This window comes from Herpailurus yagouaroundi, unplaced genomic scaffold (genome assembly GCF_014898765.1).
Source record: "Herpailurus yagouaroundi ecotype Mexico unplaced genomic scaffold, PumYag 196, whole genome shotgun sequence".
Lineage (NCBI taxonomy): Eukaryota > Metazoa > Chordata > Mammalia > Carnivora > Felidae > Herpailurus > Herpailurus yagouaroundi.
In genome coordinates this window covers 32,862,341-32,880,290 of record NW_024412427.1, presented here as the reverse complement: position 1 = coordinate 32,880,290, position 17,950 = coordinate 32,862,341, and the positions used below count along the sequence as shown (strand labels likewise).

General features: G+C 37.2%; 1 protein-coding gene across 1 annotated transcript in view; it reads right to left on the bottom strand.

Moving 5' to 3' along the window:
• The window catches only part of KIZ (kizuna centrosomal protein), a 146,378-nt gene that overhangs the window by 85,009 nt on the left and 43,419 nt on the right, over positions 1-17,950 (bottom strand). The window contains exons 5-6 of the mRNA XM_040447853.1: positions 789-1,434; positions 84-402 (exon numbers count right to left, since the gene is read on the bottom strand). Of these exons, the coding sequence (XP_040303787.1) occupies positions 84-402; positions 789-1,434 (965 nt within the window). The remainder of the gene's footprint in view (positions 1-83; positions 403-788; positions 1,435-17,950) is intronic.

Below are 17,950 nucleotides of genomic sequence, written 5' to 3'. Positions count from 1 at the left end.
ATACATTCCCAGTGGAATGGTCTCTAAAAATGTCTATAATTAAAAACAGAACAGTAAAAAAAAAAAAAAAATGAATGTCTTACTCTCTTGTTGGTGAGTGAGTGGCGGATTCCTTTTTTGAATCAGGAGAGCTTAGGGTTTGCAAAATACAATTATGTTTTTCGGTGGATAGGGCATCTCGTTCTTGCTCAAAGTGGATTAATTTTAAGGCCTCTATTCCATTTTCTCCTTCCATCACGTCACCCGGATTTGGCTGTGGTTCTGAACTCTTGAAAATCAGATCATCTTCACTTACAGAGACTGTGAGATCACTGCTGCTGCTGCTCAAACTTTCCTCCTCTAGCTGTTCCTGCATTTTTCTGAAGGGTTTCTGTGATTCTGGGTCCCCAGGAGGAAGATGATCTATAAGAGGGAATATGAACAGACTACTGATCACTAACTTCAGGGACAAGCGAGGTTAACACATTCTGCCTCACAGGCAGATAAATTACTCAGTTAAAAACATGTAGAAACAATCCACAATTAATTATATAGTACGTGAAAAATCATTAAAAATATCTTTAAACCTATCACAGTGGGTTTTAAAATCAGTGAATTAGCTTGCAAAAATATTTCCACCTGTGTATTTAAGAACTCATGAGAATGGAATTTTGTTAGCCAAGTCACTGGTTTGCTTTTTGACAGAGGTAAAATTAAAGTATGTATTTTGTTCTTACAAAAGACCACCACCACTCCCAAAACCTAAACACCAAGAAAAACCAGCAAACAATCTCAGCCTCTCAACCCACCTGGGAAACCTTCCCAAGCAGAATCCTTCTCTTGAGAACACTTATTTACAGATGCACAGTATTCTGAGGCTGATAGCGGAGAGACTGGCGGTCTGGCTCTTTCTTCCTTGACTTCAATACATTCCTGTGTCAGTATTTCTCCCTCTGATCCCTCTGATCTGCTGCAACTGTCACACTTTAAATCAGTGGTTCTGTTCTCTGGACTTAATCTTTCCCGTAACGGGGAATGGAGTTCAGCAGACTTTTTGCCTTCAGATAAACTACTCCCGCCGTGATGCGTGTTGCTTCCTATCTGTAAGCAATGAGTTTGTTCCTCCTCAGACAATGCGCTGGCTGTGACTGGCGTTTTCTCACCAATCTGAAGAGATGTCTTTCCATCTATTTTGTCAGACTTATTTAAGCACTGTGTGTCACTATTAGTTTGTACTACATAGCTGTCTGTCACATTACCGCTCTGGGCTGTCTGTCGGTGTGAATGTGGGTCAGGAATTGAAAAGTTCTTTGTGGGCTGGGGAGATTTCTGCTCTGTACTGAAACCTCCAATGCTTGAGATAGCTGACATTTGGCGGCCCATAAAGATTGTTGCTGGTTGATACAATCCTCTTGACATGGCTGTCCCCGAGTTAGTTCCTGCCTGCCTTGCAACCTGCAACGCAAGGTAGAGGTGAGTTAAACATACTGTGTCTGAACGATTGGGTTGTTTACATCCTTCTCAAAAATGAAGTGAGGAAAAGGAAGCATGGCCACTGAAATCAACACTGACCACATTTTATAAAACCCACGGCTTCCACAGAATAAGTCAGAAAAACGGTACAGTCCATAGTATTTACTTTGAATCACAATATTGGTTCCGCAAACAAATATTATCTAACAACTATGTAATCTACATTTCAAAAAGAGATGCACACATTGCACAACTATGTGAAAGTACTTAATGCCACTGAATTGTACACTTAGACATGGCTAAAATGGTAAATTTTATGTTACATATATTTCAGCACAATTTAAAAAACTGAATTCTAACCACTTTTCACAGAGAGGCTTGGATTTAATAGAACTAGGGAGATACTATACCAAAAAAAATAAAAAAGAAAAAAAAGAAAGAGAGGGAGGGAGAGATGCATACAAAGGACTATGGGAGTTTTAAAAACGCTTTCTAGTATTATAGGTAATATAAAAAAAAACTTCCACTAATCATATACAGGATTGGATTAAAATATACTCCATTTGTGCAAAAATAATCCTGATTGCCAGTCAAACTGCAAATAACAGTTTTCCTCCACATCTTCAAGTAATTTTATTTATTTATTTTTATTTGAAAGAGAGAATGAGTGCAAGGTGGGGAGAGGGGCAGAGGGAGGAAGACGGAGAGAAAAAGGGAGAGAGACAGAGAGAGAGAGAGAGAGAGAGAGAGAGAGAATCTTTTTTTTTTTTAATTTTTTTTTCAACATTTATTTATTTTTGGGACAGAGAGAGACAGAGCATGAACGGGGGAGGGGCAGAGAGAGAGGGAGACACAGAATCAGAAACAGGCTCCAGGCTCTGAGCCATCAGCCCAGAGCCTGACGCGGGGCTCAAACTCACGGACCGCGAGATCGTGACCTGGCTGAAGTCGGACGCTCAACCGACTGCGCCACCCAGGCGCCCCGAGAGAGGGAGAATCTTAAACAGGCTCTATACTCAGTGTGGAGCCCAATGCGGGGCTCAATCCCACAACCCTAGAGTCATGACCTGAGCCAGAACCAAGAGTTGGATTGTCAACTGACTGAGCCACCCAGGTGCTCCTCAAGTAATTTTAAAGACATGTAAAGCAATTTAAATTTACAGTCATGTCTATGGGGAGAATGAGCATTGTCTCTTTTTTAAAAAGAGAGGGGGCTGGGTGAGGCAACAGAAGCAATCGGATCAGTGGCTTGGTCAAGGACACACAATGGGAAGTAGAACTGGATGTAACAATAATGAAGCCTTGAGGAAGTTACATGCTTTTCTTTTGAAGGGACCAAAGCATCTCTACAGACCTGATAGCATTTAGTTCACAGAGGCTTGCAGAATAGATGGGGAGATATATTTGCATCTCTCTTTTGCAGACAAGAAAATCTGAGGCCCAAATTTTAGAAGAGAAAATGTCACATACACAGCTGAAACAGAATCCAGGTTTTGCTTCTCTTCAAATATACCATCCCTCCCTGAAAGCATAAAACTTCTAGAAGAAAACATAGGCAGTAACCTCTTTGACATAAGCCTTGGCAATAGTTTTCTAGATATGTCTGCCTCCTTAGGCAAGGGAAACAAAAGCAAAAATGAACTATTGAGACTACACCAAAAAAAGCTTTTGCACAATGAAGAAAATCATCAGTAAAACACAAAGACAATCTACTGAATGGGTGAAGATATTTGCAAATGATATAGCTGATAAGGGGTTAATATCCAAAATATATAAGAACTTCTATAACTCAACACCAAAAAATAATCTGATTGAAAATAGGCAGATGACCTGAATAGACATTTTTCCAAAGCAGACAGCCAACAGACACATGAGAAGATGCTCAACATCACTCATCATCAGGGAAATGCAAATCAAAACCACAATGAGATATTACCTCACACCTGTCAGAATGTCTAGAATCAAAAAGGCAAGAAATAACAAGTGTTGGCAAGGATGTGGAGAAAAGGAACCCTTTAGTGCACTGTTGGTGGGAATGTGAATTGGTATAGCCACTGCGGAAAACAGTACATAAGTTCCTCAAAAAATTAAAAATAGAAATACTATATGGTCCAGTAATTCCACTACTGGGCATTTACCCAAAGAAAACGAAAATACTAATTCAAAAAGATATATGCACCCCTATGTTTACTGTAGTATTATTTACAATGTCCAAGATATGGAAGCAACCTAAGTATCTATCAATAGATAAATGGATAAAGAAGATGTAGTGATTACTAAAGTAACACACACACACACACACACACACACAGGAATATTACCTGGCCACACACACACACACACACATACACAAATAAGATCTTGCCATTTACAACAACACTGATAGACCTAGAGGACATTATGCTAAGTGAAATAAGTCAGACAGAGAAAGACAAATACCATATGATTTCACTTATATGTGGAATATAAAAAACAAATGAACAAATAAGCAAATTTTTGCTTAAAAAAAAAGCAGAAACAGGGAACCTGGGTGGCTCCATCAGTTAAATGTCCAACTCTTGATTTTGGCAGTGCAGAGCTTAAGATTCTCTCTCCTTCTCTCTGCCCCTCCTCCCCACTTGCTTTCTCTCTCTCTCTAAAAAAAAGCATAAACATACCCATAAATACAGAAAACAAACTGATGGGTGGCTCATGTCAATAAACTCATGGGTGGCTCAATCAATTAAGCACCCGACTTCATCTCAGGTCATGATCTCACAGTTTGTGAGTTTGAGCCCCAAGTGAGGCTCTGTGCTAACAGCTCAGAGCCTGAAGCTTGCTTTGTGTTCTGAGTCTCTCTCTCTTCTCCACCCCTCTCCCGCTCACTCTCTGTCTCTCTCAAAAATCAACACTGAAAAAACAAAAACAAAAACAAAAAAAAAAACCAAACTGATGGTTGCCAGAGGAAGGAGGATAGAGGGATGGGCAAAAAAGATGAAGGGGAATCAGAGGTACAGGCTTCCAGTTACAGAATGGATAAGTTACGGGAATGTAAAGTACAGCATAGGGAGCACAGTCAATGCTATTGTAACAGCATTGTATGGTGTCAAATGGTAGTTATAGTTGTTATGAGAATTGCACAATGTATACAGTTGTTGAATCACTATGTTGTGTAGTGAAACTAATGTAACATTGTGTGTCAACTATACTTCAATTTTAAAAAGGGAAAAAAGTGGGGCACCTGGGTATCTCAGTCGGTTAAGTGTCCGATTTCGGCTCAGGTCATGATCTCACAGTCTGTGAGTTTGAGCCCCATATCAGGCTCTGTGCTGACAGCTCGGAGCCTGGAGCCTGCTTCAGATTCTCCCTCATTCTCTTCCCCTCCCTCACTCATGCTCTGTCTGTCTGTCTCTCTCTCAGAAATAAACTTAAAAATTTTTTTTAAAAAGGGAAAAAGTGAAATAAATAGCACTAATAAGGGTAACTACATTGGTAAACATAAAAGATAGCATAAATATATTTTTGTAACTTTTTTTCTCCTATATGATTTAAAACACAATTGCATCAAGCAATGATTACAAATATATGTTGATGAGCAGCATATGAGATATAAAGACATAGCTCGTACTATAATTACAACACAAAGGAACAGGAAAGGAATAGAACTGTATAGCAACAAAGTTTTGGCATGCTATTAAAATTAAGTTGGTATTGGGGCGCCTGGGTGGCTCAGTCGGTTAAGCGTCAGACTTCGGCTCAGGTCATGATCTCACAGTCTGTGAGTTCAAGCCCTGCGTCGGGCTCTGTGCTGAGAGCCTGGAGCCTGTTTCGGATTCTGTGTCTCCCTCTCTCTCTGACCCTCCCCTGTTCATGCTCTGCCTCTCTCTGTCTCAAAAATAAATAAACGTTAAAAAAAAATTAAAAGAAAAATTAAGTTGGTATTAGTCTGACTAGCTACTTATAAGCTATTAGTTATAACACCAGGAAACCCACAGCAACAGAAATGATAGGGAATCAAAATGGCACACTAAGAAATATATATTTAAAGCAAAAGAAGGCAGTATGGAGGATAAAAGGACATAAAAAGATATATGGAAAAGAAAGTACAAAATGGCAGAATAGAATCCTACCTTTTTAGTAACCACATTAAGTGTAAATGGATTAAACACTACCATTAAAGTCAGAGATTGGCAGAAAAGATTTTTTAAAAGCCATGATCCAACTATATGCTATCTAAAGTGACTCATTTTAGATTCAAAGCCACAAACAGGTTAAAGGAACAGGAGAGTAAATGATATATGAACAGAACCTCATGAAAAAAAAATAGACAGTAATCAAAAGAAAGCTGAAGTGGCTATACTAATATCACATGAAATAGACTTTAAGATACAAAATTGATACTAGAGACAAAGGACATTTTATAATGTTAAAATGGTCAATTTGTGAAAAAGATATAACAATTAGAAAAAATATATATACATGACAAAAAATTCCTAAAATACATGAAGCAAAAACTGAAAGAATTAAAAGGACAATTCAATAATAATAGTTGTTATTACTCCACATTCAATAAGACTCCACATTGCACAATATATAAAACTAAACAGAAGGTCACTAAGGAAATAGAAGACTTGAACATCTGTAAACCAACTAGACCTAACAGACATACATAGAAGACTCTACCTACCAACAGCAGAATCCATATTCTCAAGTGCACATGGAACATTCTGTGAGATAGACCCATATTTTTGGCAATAAATCAAGTTTCAATACATTTAAAGGGTTAGAAAGTATGTTCTCTAATGACAATGGAATGAAATTAGAACTCAATAAAATAAGGACATTTGGTAAATTCACAAATATGTAGAAATTGCAAAACCCACTCTAAATAACTAATGGGTCAAGGAAGAAATTACAAGGCAAATTAGAAAATAGTCAGAGATAAATGAAAAGCAAAACACAACATACTAAAGCCTACCACAAGCAGTTGTAGAGGCAAATTCATACCTACAAAAGCCTATATTAATATTCATAGCTATAAAAGCCTATATTAAAAAAGAAGAAAGAACTCAAATCAATAGCCTAACCTTCCATGTTAAGAAATTAAAAAAAGAAGAGCCAATTAAATCCAAAGCAAGCAGAAGGAAGGAAATAATAAAGATCAGAGCAGAACTAAATGAATTAGAGAAGAGAAAAGAAAAGCAGCAGTGACAATCAACAAAACCGAAGGTTGATTCTTTGAAAAGATCAACAGATTGACATATGTTTAGCTAGACTAAGAAAAAAAAAACTTAAGTTATCAAAATCAGAAATGAAAATAAGTACTTTGTTACTAACCCTATAGATATAAAAAAGATTATAAGGGAATACTATAAATAATTGTATGCCAACAAATTAGCCAACCTAGATGAATTGGACAAATTCTTAGAAAGACACACACTATTAAAACTGACTCCAGAAGAAATAGAAAATCTGAATAGACTTGTAACTAGTTAAGAAACTGAATTGTAGTAAAAAAACTTACCCCAAAGAAAAGTCAGGATCACAACTCTTCACTGGTTAATTCTACCAGAGGTTTGAAGAGTTAACACCAATCCTTCATAAACTCTTCCAAAAATAGGCAAGGAAGAAAAACTTCTTGACACACTCTATAAAGTCAGTCCCTAATACCAAAACCAGACAAAGATATCTCAAAAAAGGAAAACTACAGGCTAGTATTTCTTATGAATATAGATGTAAAAACTTCCAACACAATACTAGAGAACTGAATTCAGAAACAAATAAAAGGAATTATACATCATGACTAAGTAGGATTTATGCCAAGAATACAAAGTTAGTTCAACGTATGAAGATCAAGTAATGTAATAGAATAAAGGGGGGAAAAACTCCCAAAAGATTATCTCCATAGACACAGGAAAATCATTTGATAAAATCCATCACATGCTCATGATAAAAAGCACCAAACTTGGAATAAAAGGGAACTCCCTCAACCTGATGAAGTACATCTCTGAAAAACACCCAACAACATAGTCAATGGTGAAAGACTGAAAGCTTTCTTCCTAAGATCAAGATTAACACAAGAATATCTGTTCTTACCACTTCTATGTAACACAGCATGCAGATTCTAGCCAGGACTGTATGGTAAGAAAAAAAGAAAAAACGAAAGACATCTAGATTTCAAAGAAAGAAGTAAAACTATCTCTATTGGCAGATGACATGATCTCATATAAAGAAAAACCTAATGGGGTGCCTGGGTGGCTCAGTCGGTTGAGTGTCCAACTCTTGGTTTTGGCTCAAGTCATGACCCTAGGGTTGTGGGATAAAGTGCTGCACTGGGCTCCATACTGAGCGTGGAACCTGCTTAAGAAAGATTCTCTCTCTAGCTCTCCCTCTGCCCCTCCCCTCCTCAAATTAAAAAATGAAAAGAAAAGAAAAACCTAAGGAATCGCAAGAAAAGATTAGAGGTAATAAGTTCAGCAAGGTTGTAGGATACAAGATCAATATACAAATAGAAATAATGTATTTCTATTCATTAGCAATAAACAATCTGAAACTGAAATCAGAAAACAATTCTATTTATAATAGCATAAAAACACAGAAGAATAAATTTAACAAAGAAGCACAAGACTTGTATACTGAAAACTACAAAACATTGATGAAAGAAGTTAAAGAAGGCCCAAATAAATGGAAAGACATTCTGTATTCAAGGTACATAAGACTTGATATTAAGATGATCAAATCTGGGGTGCCTGGGTGGCTCATGGCTCAGTCGGTTGGGTGCCCGACTTTGGCTCAGGTCATGATCTTGCGGTTTGTGAGTTCAAGCCCCGCGTCCAGCTCTGTCTGACGGCTCCGAGCCTGGAGACTGCTTTGGATTCTGTGTCTCCCTCTCTGCCCTTCCCTGCTCACACTCTGTCTCTCTCTGTCTCTAAATAATAAATAAACGTTAAAAAAAAAAAGAGGACCAAATCTTACTCCCAAATTGATCTACATATCCAATGCAATCTCTATCAAAATCTTGGCTAGCATTCTTGCAGAAATTGGCAAGATGACACGAAAATTCATATGGAAATCCAAAGAACCCAGAATAATCAAAGCAATTTTCCAAAAAAGCAAACTTGGAGACCTAATATTACCCACTTTTAAAACTTACTACAAAACTAGGGTAATTGTAGACCTCATTGGCATAAGGATAAACATACAGATCATTGGAACAGAATTGAAAGCCCAGAAATATTCATGCATCTACAGTCAACTGACTTGTTTAAAGACATTTTTAAAGAGTATTTTTGATTCAAGGCTAGAAGGGGCTGGAATTGGTTATTTCCCTTCCTCCACATTGAAGGCTATGCCTTCTGGGTTGGTATTTCTCTTCTCTCAGGTCAGTTAGGCTCTGGTCAGTTTCTCCTGAGGGCAGATCTTTTTAAGAACAGAATTCTTTCCTATATTTCAAAATGATTACTTTTTCCCTGCCCATGCCTGAATTATAGGGGGATTTTTCTCTGATATTCACTGTGCGGAACTGGTAAAGCTCCCTGGAATTAAAACACAAAAGGTGGGATCGGGGGGCTATGACTAGGTCTCTCTGGAGTTATCTCTCAGACCTGTCCATGCTGAGCCTCCAGCAATTTGTCGATTACAGCTTGGATTTATCTATCCTGGCACCAGTTACTGTAGTGGTTTCAGCTCTGCTCTAACAAGCTGTGATTCTCTGTATTCCCTGTTGGTCTCTCCAATTTTAGAGGCAGCAGATTGCTCTGTAACTTCACTTCTCTGAGAGATCTAAGAGTTGTTGATTCTTTGGTTTGTTCAGCTTTTTACTTGTTAGGACAGTGTGGTGACTTCCAAGCTTCGTATATGTTGGGTCAGAAAGCAGACTACAAAGTAATTTCAGTAGCTGAATATTATCCTATTCTATAAATGTACAATAATTTATTTAACCCATCTTATTTTGATGGACCTTGGTTTGTTTCCCACCATCTACCATTCCAAACCATGCTGCAATGATGATCCTTGAGCATATGTCTCTCTGTACACATGCAAGTACAAGACAGCTTCTTATAACTGAAATTGCTGGATCAACACTTGACTTATAGGATATTGCCATTTTGCCATCCAAAGAGACCATTATGTCATTATTAAGAATATTCCATTGCACCATAAGGTTTAAATAGCAAAATTATAGTAACCAACATTCTGATTCACCTGATATAAATATTATTTGTGACTTCTATTCCTTTTGTCTCTCTATTCCTTTTGTAATTGAAAAGCTAATATAAGAACAAAGACAAATTTAAAATAGGCAAAATCACCTATTACCATTATCCTAATCTAACAACTACTTTCATTTTTCCTATTGTCAAAAAAAAAAGTTCTTTAAATATATGGCTTCAAGGGATGGGCTCTTGTGTAGAAGTTAAAGCTGGCCATATGCTGAGGTCAGCTAGTACAAAATTGAGGCAAATCAATGATCAGACTTATGGGTTTGGGAGGTCTTTGATTTTTCACTTTTAAGACCCATTTAGAGAATGTTAATGAACCAATACCAGAGTAATTACTAACCCAGCACAGGGAATACACACCTCCCTCTTTGGTGGTCTGTTAAAGGCCAAAACATAAAGCAAAGGAGTAGGCATGTCTTAGAGAGAAGAAAGACACCTGGGGAAGGCCAAAGGAAGTGCCCTGGATTACTCCTTTCTACCAGTAATTCTCAAAGTCCTCTGACTTACCAAGAGGTCAAAAACTCCAAGTCCATTCCCACTGAACAAAGAACCCCAAGAGCTAAGAAATGGAGAGAAACAGCAATATAGTAACCTGCACAATCAACAAAAGTAGCATGTAATGATTTAACTTACAGTAAATGCTTCTAAAACCAAAGTGAAAAACAGCAACAACAATTCAAAACAGTGCTATTAATGAAGAATACTTCATAAAAGGAGGAGAGATTCCAAATCTCTATGACAGCAAATGGTTATAAACTGCCATTTTTGCCAAGTGTTCAACACTTTTTAGAATATGGAACTGCGGGTCCTCAACAAACTGTACTAATATACTACTTACCAACATAGTAATCAATGAGAACATCACATTTATTTTAATTTTTTAATATTTTAAAAATGTTCATTTATTTTGAGAGAGAAAGAGAGACAGTGAAATAGAATATGAGTGGAGGAGGAGCAGGAGAGAGAAAATCCCAAGCAGGGTCCATGCAGTCAGCACATAGCCTGACTCAGGGCTCAATGTTACCAACTATGAGATCATGCCCTGAGCAGAGATCAAGAGTTGGACACTTAACTGACTGAGCCACCCAGGCACCCAGAACATTACATTTTAGTGGCGTATAATAAATCAGAAGTTATGGAAAGGTGGCCTGTAATTATGCATAAAATTAGAATCTACAGACTGGTGCATTTGTTTGCCTATAGGACCAAAAGAGACAACTTGCATTTGAGGATCTGTTGAGACCCAATAGGAAGTTTTTTCTGCTCTATCTCTAGTTGTTCGTTTGTGGGGGAGGAGGGTTAAGTTTTTGGTATGATTTCAAACTTACAGAAAAGTTTCAGGAATCATAAGAAAAACTCCCCTAATATCTTTTGTCTAGAATAATCAATTATTTACATTTTGCCCCATTTGTTTTATCATTCTCTCTCTACATATATGTGTATGTTTATACACACACACACACACACACACACACACACACACACACAATTTTTTCCTGAACCATTTGAGGGTAAATGGAGATATCTGGTCCCTCTCCCCCAAACATTTTAGTGTATATTTCCTGAGCACAGGGACATTCTCTTTCATCAGTAGAGAGAGTTCAATGATTAAAATCAGGAAATTCAACACTGATAAAATGCTATTTTCTATTCCACAATCCTCATTCAAACTTTGTTACTTGGCCAAATAATATCCTTTATATAGCTACCTTTTTCCCAGTTTCAGGATCCAATCTAGAGCCATCTCTCTTTGAGCTTATTTTAACCTGGAACAACTCCTCAGTCTTTGTCATTCCTGACCTTGACATTTTTTAAGAATATAAGCTATCTACTTTGCAGACTGTCTCCTAATGTGTGTTTGACTAATGTTTCCTCATGATTATGTCCAGGTTATGCATTTTTCGCAGGAAAACCACAGAAGTATGTTTACAGTTTTCAGTAACAGGAATACTACTCTGATAAAGCAAATTTATTGGGATGGAAATTAACCCCCAATCCTCCCACTATGAAGCAGAATAATTAGAAATATTTGCTTAAAAATTTGCCTTCTTAAAAAAACAAAAAAATTAAAAAACAAGAGGGACAACAACATAATATCACTTTATACCTATTACATTAAATTTTAGAAATTAAAATTATAACACCCAATCCTGGATTGGGTCCTGGAACAGAAAAAGGACATTGAGGGAAAATCTGATGAAATACAAAGTCTGGAGTTTAGTTAACAGTAATGTACCTAAGTTAGTTTTTTACATCTGACAAATGTGGCATTGTAATGTGGACCATTGTGGGAAATGGGTGAGGGATCCAAGGAAGCTATATTGTCTCTGCGACTTTTCTAAAATTCTATATTGTCTCTGCAAATCTAAAATTATTCTAGAATAAAAAGTTTACTTAAAAAGATAACCCCTTGGGGAGGAGAAGCCAAGATGGTGAAACAGCATGGAAGTTTTTTGTGTGTCTCGGGTCCAAGAAATACAGCCAAACCAACACTAAACCATCCTACACACCTAGAAAACTCACTGGAGGATTAACACAACAATCTGCACAACCTGAACCACAGAATTCAGCAGGTACGTGGCACGAAGAGCTGAACCTGGGAAGCGAGGAGCAGGAAGGGCAGTGCTTTTGCAAGCAAAGAGAGGATGGAGACTGGTGGAGGGAGAATATGGATAAAGCACCCCTCCCCAAAAGCAGCTGGAGAGAAAGTGGAAAATTGGAAACAGCTGCAGGGACTAAACTAAAAAGGGAGAAAGGAGAAAGGAGAGGGTTTAAATTCCAATAAGACTGTAAACAAGGGGAGTGCAGTCTGCAACTCTGCATCTTGATACCTGGCAGTGCTCTGCTGGGAAGGGTGAATCCCCAAGAAAAGAGTGGGGTCCGGGACTGTTGAAGCTACCTGGTCCCAGCAGACTCCAGAAGGTGGCCACATTTGCTGGTGCTGGGTCAAGGTCATTAGGGTCTGGCCTGGTGCCAGATGTGTGTTGTGATTTTCCACAATCCCTGAAAAGCTACTGCTACACTATCTCACAAACTTTTTCTGGGGCAGGCTGGTACCTGGCCGCAGTCTCAAGGCACCGGCAGCAGCGGGGTCTAGCAAGCATTCCTGGGCGCAGCCGACATTCGGCCATTGCTCACTCGACCATTGTGCAGTGAGACCCTCCTGCAGAGAGGCAGAACGGGTCAAAGCTACAGTCCTTCAGAAGTAAGGGGCTGGGAAAAACAGCCACATTGGGGACAAAACTTGGGAGACAGATACTGCCTGGGGTCTGGTCATGGAGAGTGAAAACGCAGGGAGTGGACAAAAGCTGAAGACAGAGGACAGGTGTGCGATTGCTAATCTGGGAGAACAGAGTTCCAAAACTAGAGACTGGGTAGCTGGGTGGCGCCATTTTCACCGCTCCCGCGCATGTGCATACACACCTAGGAGCGCTACAACACTCCACCCCACTAGCGTAGCAGCGCCATCTAGTGAAGAGCAGAGTCGTTATACTGAGCCCTGTCCAACTGGGCCAACTTCACTCTTCAAGAACACAAGTCTCACCGCCTGCTTAGTTTATGGACTATAAAGCGCTACATAGTCTGACTTCTAGAGGAAAGCAAAGTAATTTCACTCCTACTTCAATCTGTTAGCAGGTCCATCTATTCAATTTTCTTTCTTTTTTTTCTCTTTTATACTTCTTTTCTTTTTCTTGAATACAGAAAGAGAAAAAATTCATTTTTATTAAAAATTTTTTCTTTAATTTTTATTACTGTATTTTTTACTTTTGTGGAAAAATTTCCAAATTCTATTTTACTTCCATCATTTTATTTTAGTCTACTTCAGTGTATTCACCTTTTTAAATTTTCAAACAATTTCCTTTTTTTCTTTTTCTTTTTCATTTCTTTTCTTTTTCTTGAATGCAGAAAGAGAAAAACTTCATTTTTACTTTCAATTTCTATTAAAAATATTTTTATTTCATTTTTTACTATATTTTTTGCTTTTAGGTAAATTTTTTCAAATTTTATTTTACTTCCATCATTTTATTTTAGTCTACTATAGTGTATTCACTTTTTCAAATTTTCAAACGATTTCCTTTTTTAAATCTTTTTTCTTTTTTGTTTCTTTTCATTTTCTTGAATACAGAAAAAGAAAAAATTCATTTTTATTTTTAATTTTTATTAAAAATATTTTTCTTTAATTTTTCTACTATATTCTTTACTTTTGTGTATATTTTGTCAAATTCTGTTTTATTCCCATCATCTCATTTTAGTCTACTTCAATGTATTCATGTTTTCAAATTCTCAAACGATTTCCTTTTTTTTACTCCCCCTGCTTTTTTTCCCTAATCTGTCAAACCCCTTTCAACACCCAGACCAAAACACATCTAGGATCTAGCATCATTTATTTGATTTGTGTGTGTGTGTCTGTGTTTAATTTTTTAATCTTAATATTTTTTTCATTTTAATTTTTCTACCTCATTAATTCCTTTCTCCCTTCAAAATGACAAAAAAAAAAAAAAAGGAATTCACCCCAAAAGAAAGAGCACAAAGAAACGACAGCCAGGGATTTAACAAACACAGATATAAGCAAGATGTCTGAACCAGAATTTAGAATCACCATAATAAGAATACTAGCTGAAGTCAAAAACAGATTAGAATCCCTTTCTGCAGAGATAAAAGAGGTACAAAATAGCCAGAATGAAATTAAAAATGCTATAACTGAGCTGCAATCATGGATGGATGCAGTGGTGGCAAGGATGGATAAGGCAGAACAGAGAATCAATGATATAGAGGACAAACTTATAGAGAATAATGAAGCAGAAAAAAAGAGGGAGATTAAGGCAAAAGAGCACAATTTAAGAATTAGAGAAATCAGTGACTCCTTAAAAAGGAACAACATCAGAATCAAATGGGTCCCAGAAGAGGGAGAGAGAGAAATAGGGGTAGAAGGATTATGTGAGGAAATCATAGCAGAAAACTTTCCTAACCTGGGGAAAGACACAGAGATCAAAATCCAGGAAGCACAGAGGACCCCCATTAGATTCAACAAAAACCGACCATCACAAGGCATATCACAGTCAAATTCACAAAATACTCAGGCAAGGAGAGAATCATGAAAGCGGCAAGAGAAAAAAAGTCCCTAACCTACAAGAGAAGACAGATCAGGTTTGCAGCAGACCTATCCACAGAAACTTGGCAGGCCAGAAAGTAGTGGAAGGATATAGTCAGTGTGCTGAATCAGAAAAATATGCAGCCAAGAATTCTTTATCCAGCAAGGCTGTCATTCAAAATAGAAGCAGAGATAAAAAGTTTCCCAGACAAACAAAAATTAAAGGAGTTTGTGATCACTAGACCAGCCCTGCAAGAAATTTTAAGGGGGACTCTCTGAAGGGACAAAAGATGAAAAAGTATATGTATATATACATATGTATATGTGAATACACATGTACATATACACGTGTATATGTATATGTATATACACATATATATATATATACATATACACGTGTATATGTATATATACTTTTCCATCTTTTCTCCCCTCAGAGGGAGGTATTTATTTATGTAAATAAATAAATACCAAAAGCAACAAAGATTAGAAAGGACCAAAGAACACCACCAGAAACTACAACTCTATAAGCATCATAATGGCAATAAATTGGTATCATCTAGAGTGAGTATCAGTACTCACTCTAAATGTCAATGGACTCAATGCTCCAATCAAAAGACATAGGGTAACAATGGATAAGAAAACAAGATCCATCTATATGCTGTTTACAAGAGACCCACTTTAGACCTAAAGACACCTTCAGATTGAAAATAAGGGGATGGAGAACCATCTACCATGCTAATGGTCAACAAAAGAAAGCCGGAGTAGCCATACTTATATCAGAAAATCTAGACTTTAAAATAAAGACTGTATCAAGAGATGCAGAAGGACATTATATCATAATCAAGGGGTCTATCCACCAAGAAGACTTAACAATTGTAAACATTTATGTGCCAAATGTGTGAGCACCCAAATATATAAATCAATTAAACACACAAAGAAACTCATTGATAGTAATACCATAATAGTAGACTTCAACACCCCACTCACAACAATGGAAAGATCATCTAATAAAAAAATCAACAAGGAAACAATGGCTTTGAATGACACAGTGGACCAGATGGACTTAACAGATATATTCAGAACATTTCATCCTAAAGCAGTGGAATATACATTCTTCTCTGGTGCACATGGAACTTTCTCCAGAATAGACCATATACTGGGACACAAATCAGCCCTAAGTAAGTACAAAAAGATCGAGATCATACCGTGCATATTTTCAGACCACAACGCTATGAAACTGGAAATCAACCACAAGAAAAAAATTTGGAAAGGTAACAAATACTTGGAGACTGAAGAACATCCTACTAAAGAATGAATGGGCTAACCAAGCAGTTAAAGAGGAAACTACAAAGTATATGGAAGCCAATGAAAATGATAACACCACAACCCAAAACTTCTAGGATGCAGCAAAGGTGGTCATAAGAGGAAAGTAGATAGCAATCCAGGCCTTCCTAAAGAAGGAAGAAAGATCTCAGACACAAAACCTAACCTTACACCTTAAGGAACTGGAAAAAGAACAGCAAATAAAACCTAAAACCAGAAGAAGACAGGAAATGATAAAGATTAGAGCAGAAATTAATGCTATCAAAACAAACAAACAAACAAACAAAACAGAAGAGATCAATTAAACCAGAAGCTGGTTCATTGAAAGAATTAACAAAGTTGATAAACCACTAGCCAAACTGATCAAAAAGATAAAGGAAAGGACCTAAATGAAATCAAGAATGAAAGAGGAGAGATCACAACCAACAGAACAGAAATAAAAACAATAATAAGAGAATATTATGAGCAATTATATGCCAATAAAATGGGCAATCTGGAAGAAATGGACAAATTCCTAGAAACAGACACTACCAAAACTGAAACAGGAAGAAATAGAAAATTTGAACAGACCCATAACCAGTAAGGAAATCAAATTAGTAATAAAAAATCTGCCAAAAAACAAGAGTCCAGGGCCAGATGGCTTTCCAGGGGATTTCTACCAAACATTTAAGGAAGATTTAACACCTATTCTCTTGAAACTGTTCCAAAAAATAGAAAAGGAAGGAAAACTTCCAAACTCTTTCTATGAAACCAGCATTACCCTGATTCCAAAACCAGACAGAGATCCCATTGAAAAGGAGAACTATAGACCACTTTCCCTGATGAACATGGATGCAAAAGTCCTCAACAAGATATTAGCCAACCAGCTCCAACAAAACATTAAAAAAATTACTCACCACAACCAAGTGGGATTTACACCTGGGATGCAGGGCTGGTTCAATATCCGCAAAATAATTAATGTGATTCATCACATCAGTAAAAGAAAGGACAAGAACCATATGATCCTCTCAATAGATGCAGAGAAAGCATTTGACAAAATACAGCATCCTTTCTTGAGAAAAACCCTCAAGAAAGTAGGGATGGAAAGATCATACCTCGAGATCATAAAAGCCATATATGAACAATCCAACACTAATATCATCCTCAATGGGGAAAAACTGAGAGCTTTCCCCCTAAGGTCAGGAACAAGACAGGGATGTCCACTCTCGCCATAGTATTGGAAGCGTTAGCCTCTGCAATCAGACAACACAAAGAAATAAAAGGCATCCAAATCGGCCAGGAGGAGGTCAAACTTTCACTCTTCGCAGATGACATGATACTCTATATGGAAAACCCAAATGACACCACCAAAAAACTGCTAGAACTGATTCATGAATTCAGCAAAGTTTCAGGATATAAAATCAATGCACAGAATCGGTTGCATTCCTATACACCAACAATGAAGCAACAGAAAGACATATCAAGGAATCGATCCCATTTACAATTGCACAAAAACCATAAAATACCTAGGAATAAATCTAACCAAAGAGGTGAAAAATCTATATGCTGAAAACTACAGAAGGCTGATGAAAGAAATTGAAGAAGACACAAAGAAATGGAAAAAGATTCCATGCTCCTAGATAGGAAGAACAAATATTGTTAAAATGTCAATACTACCCAAAGCAATCTATGTATTCAATGCAATCCCTATAAAAATAACACCAGTATTCTTCACAGAGCTAGAACAAATAATCCTAAAATTTGTTTTTGTTTTTTTAATATGAAATTTATTGTCAAATTGGTTTCCATACAACACCCAGTGCTCATCCCAAAAAGTGCCCTCCTCAATACCCATCACCCACCCTCCCATCCCTCCCACCCCCCATCAACCCTCAGTTTG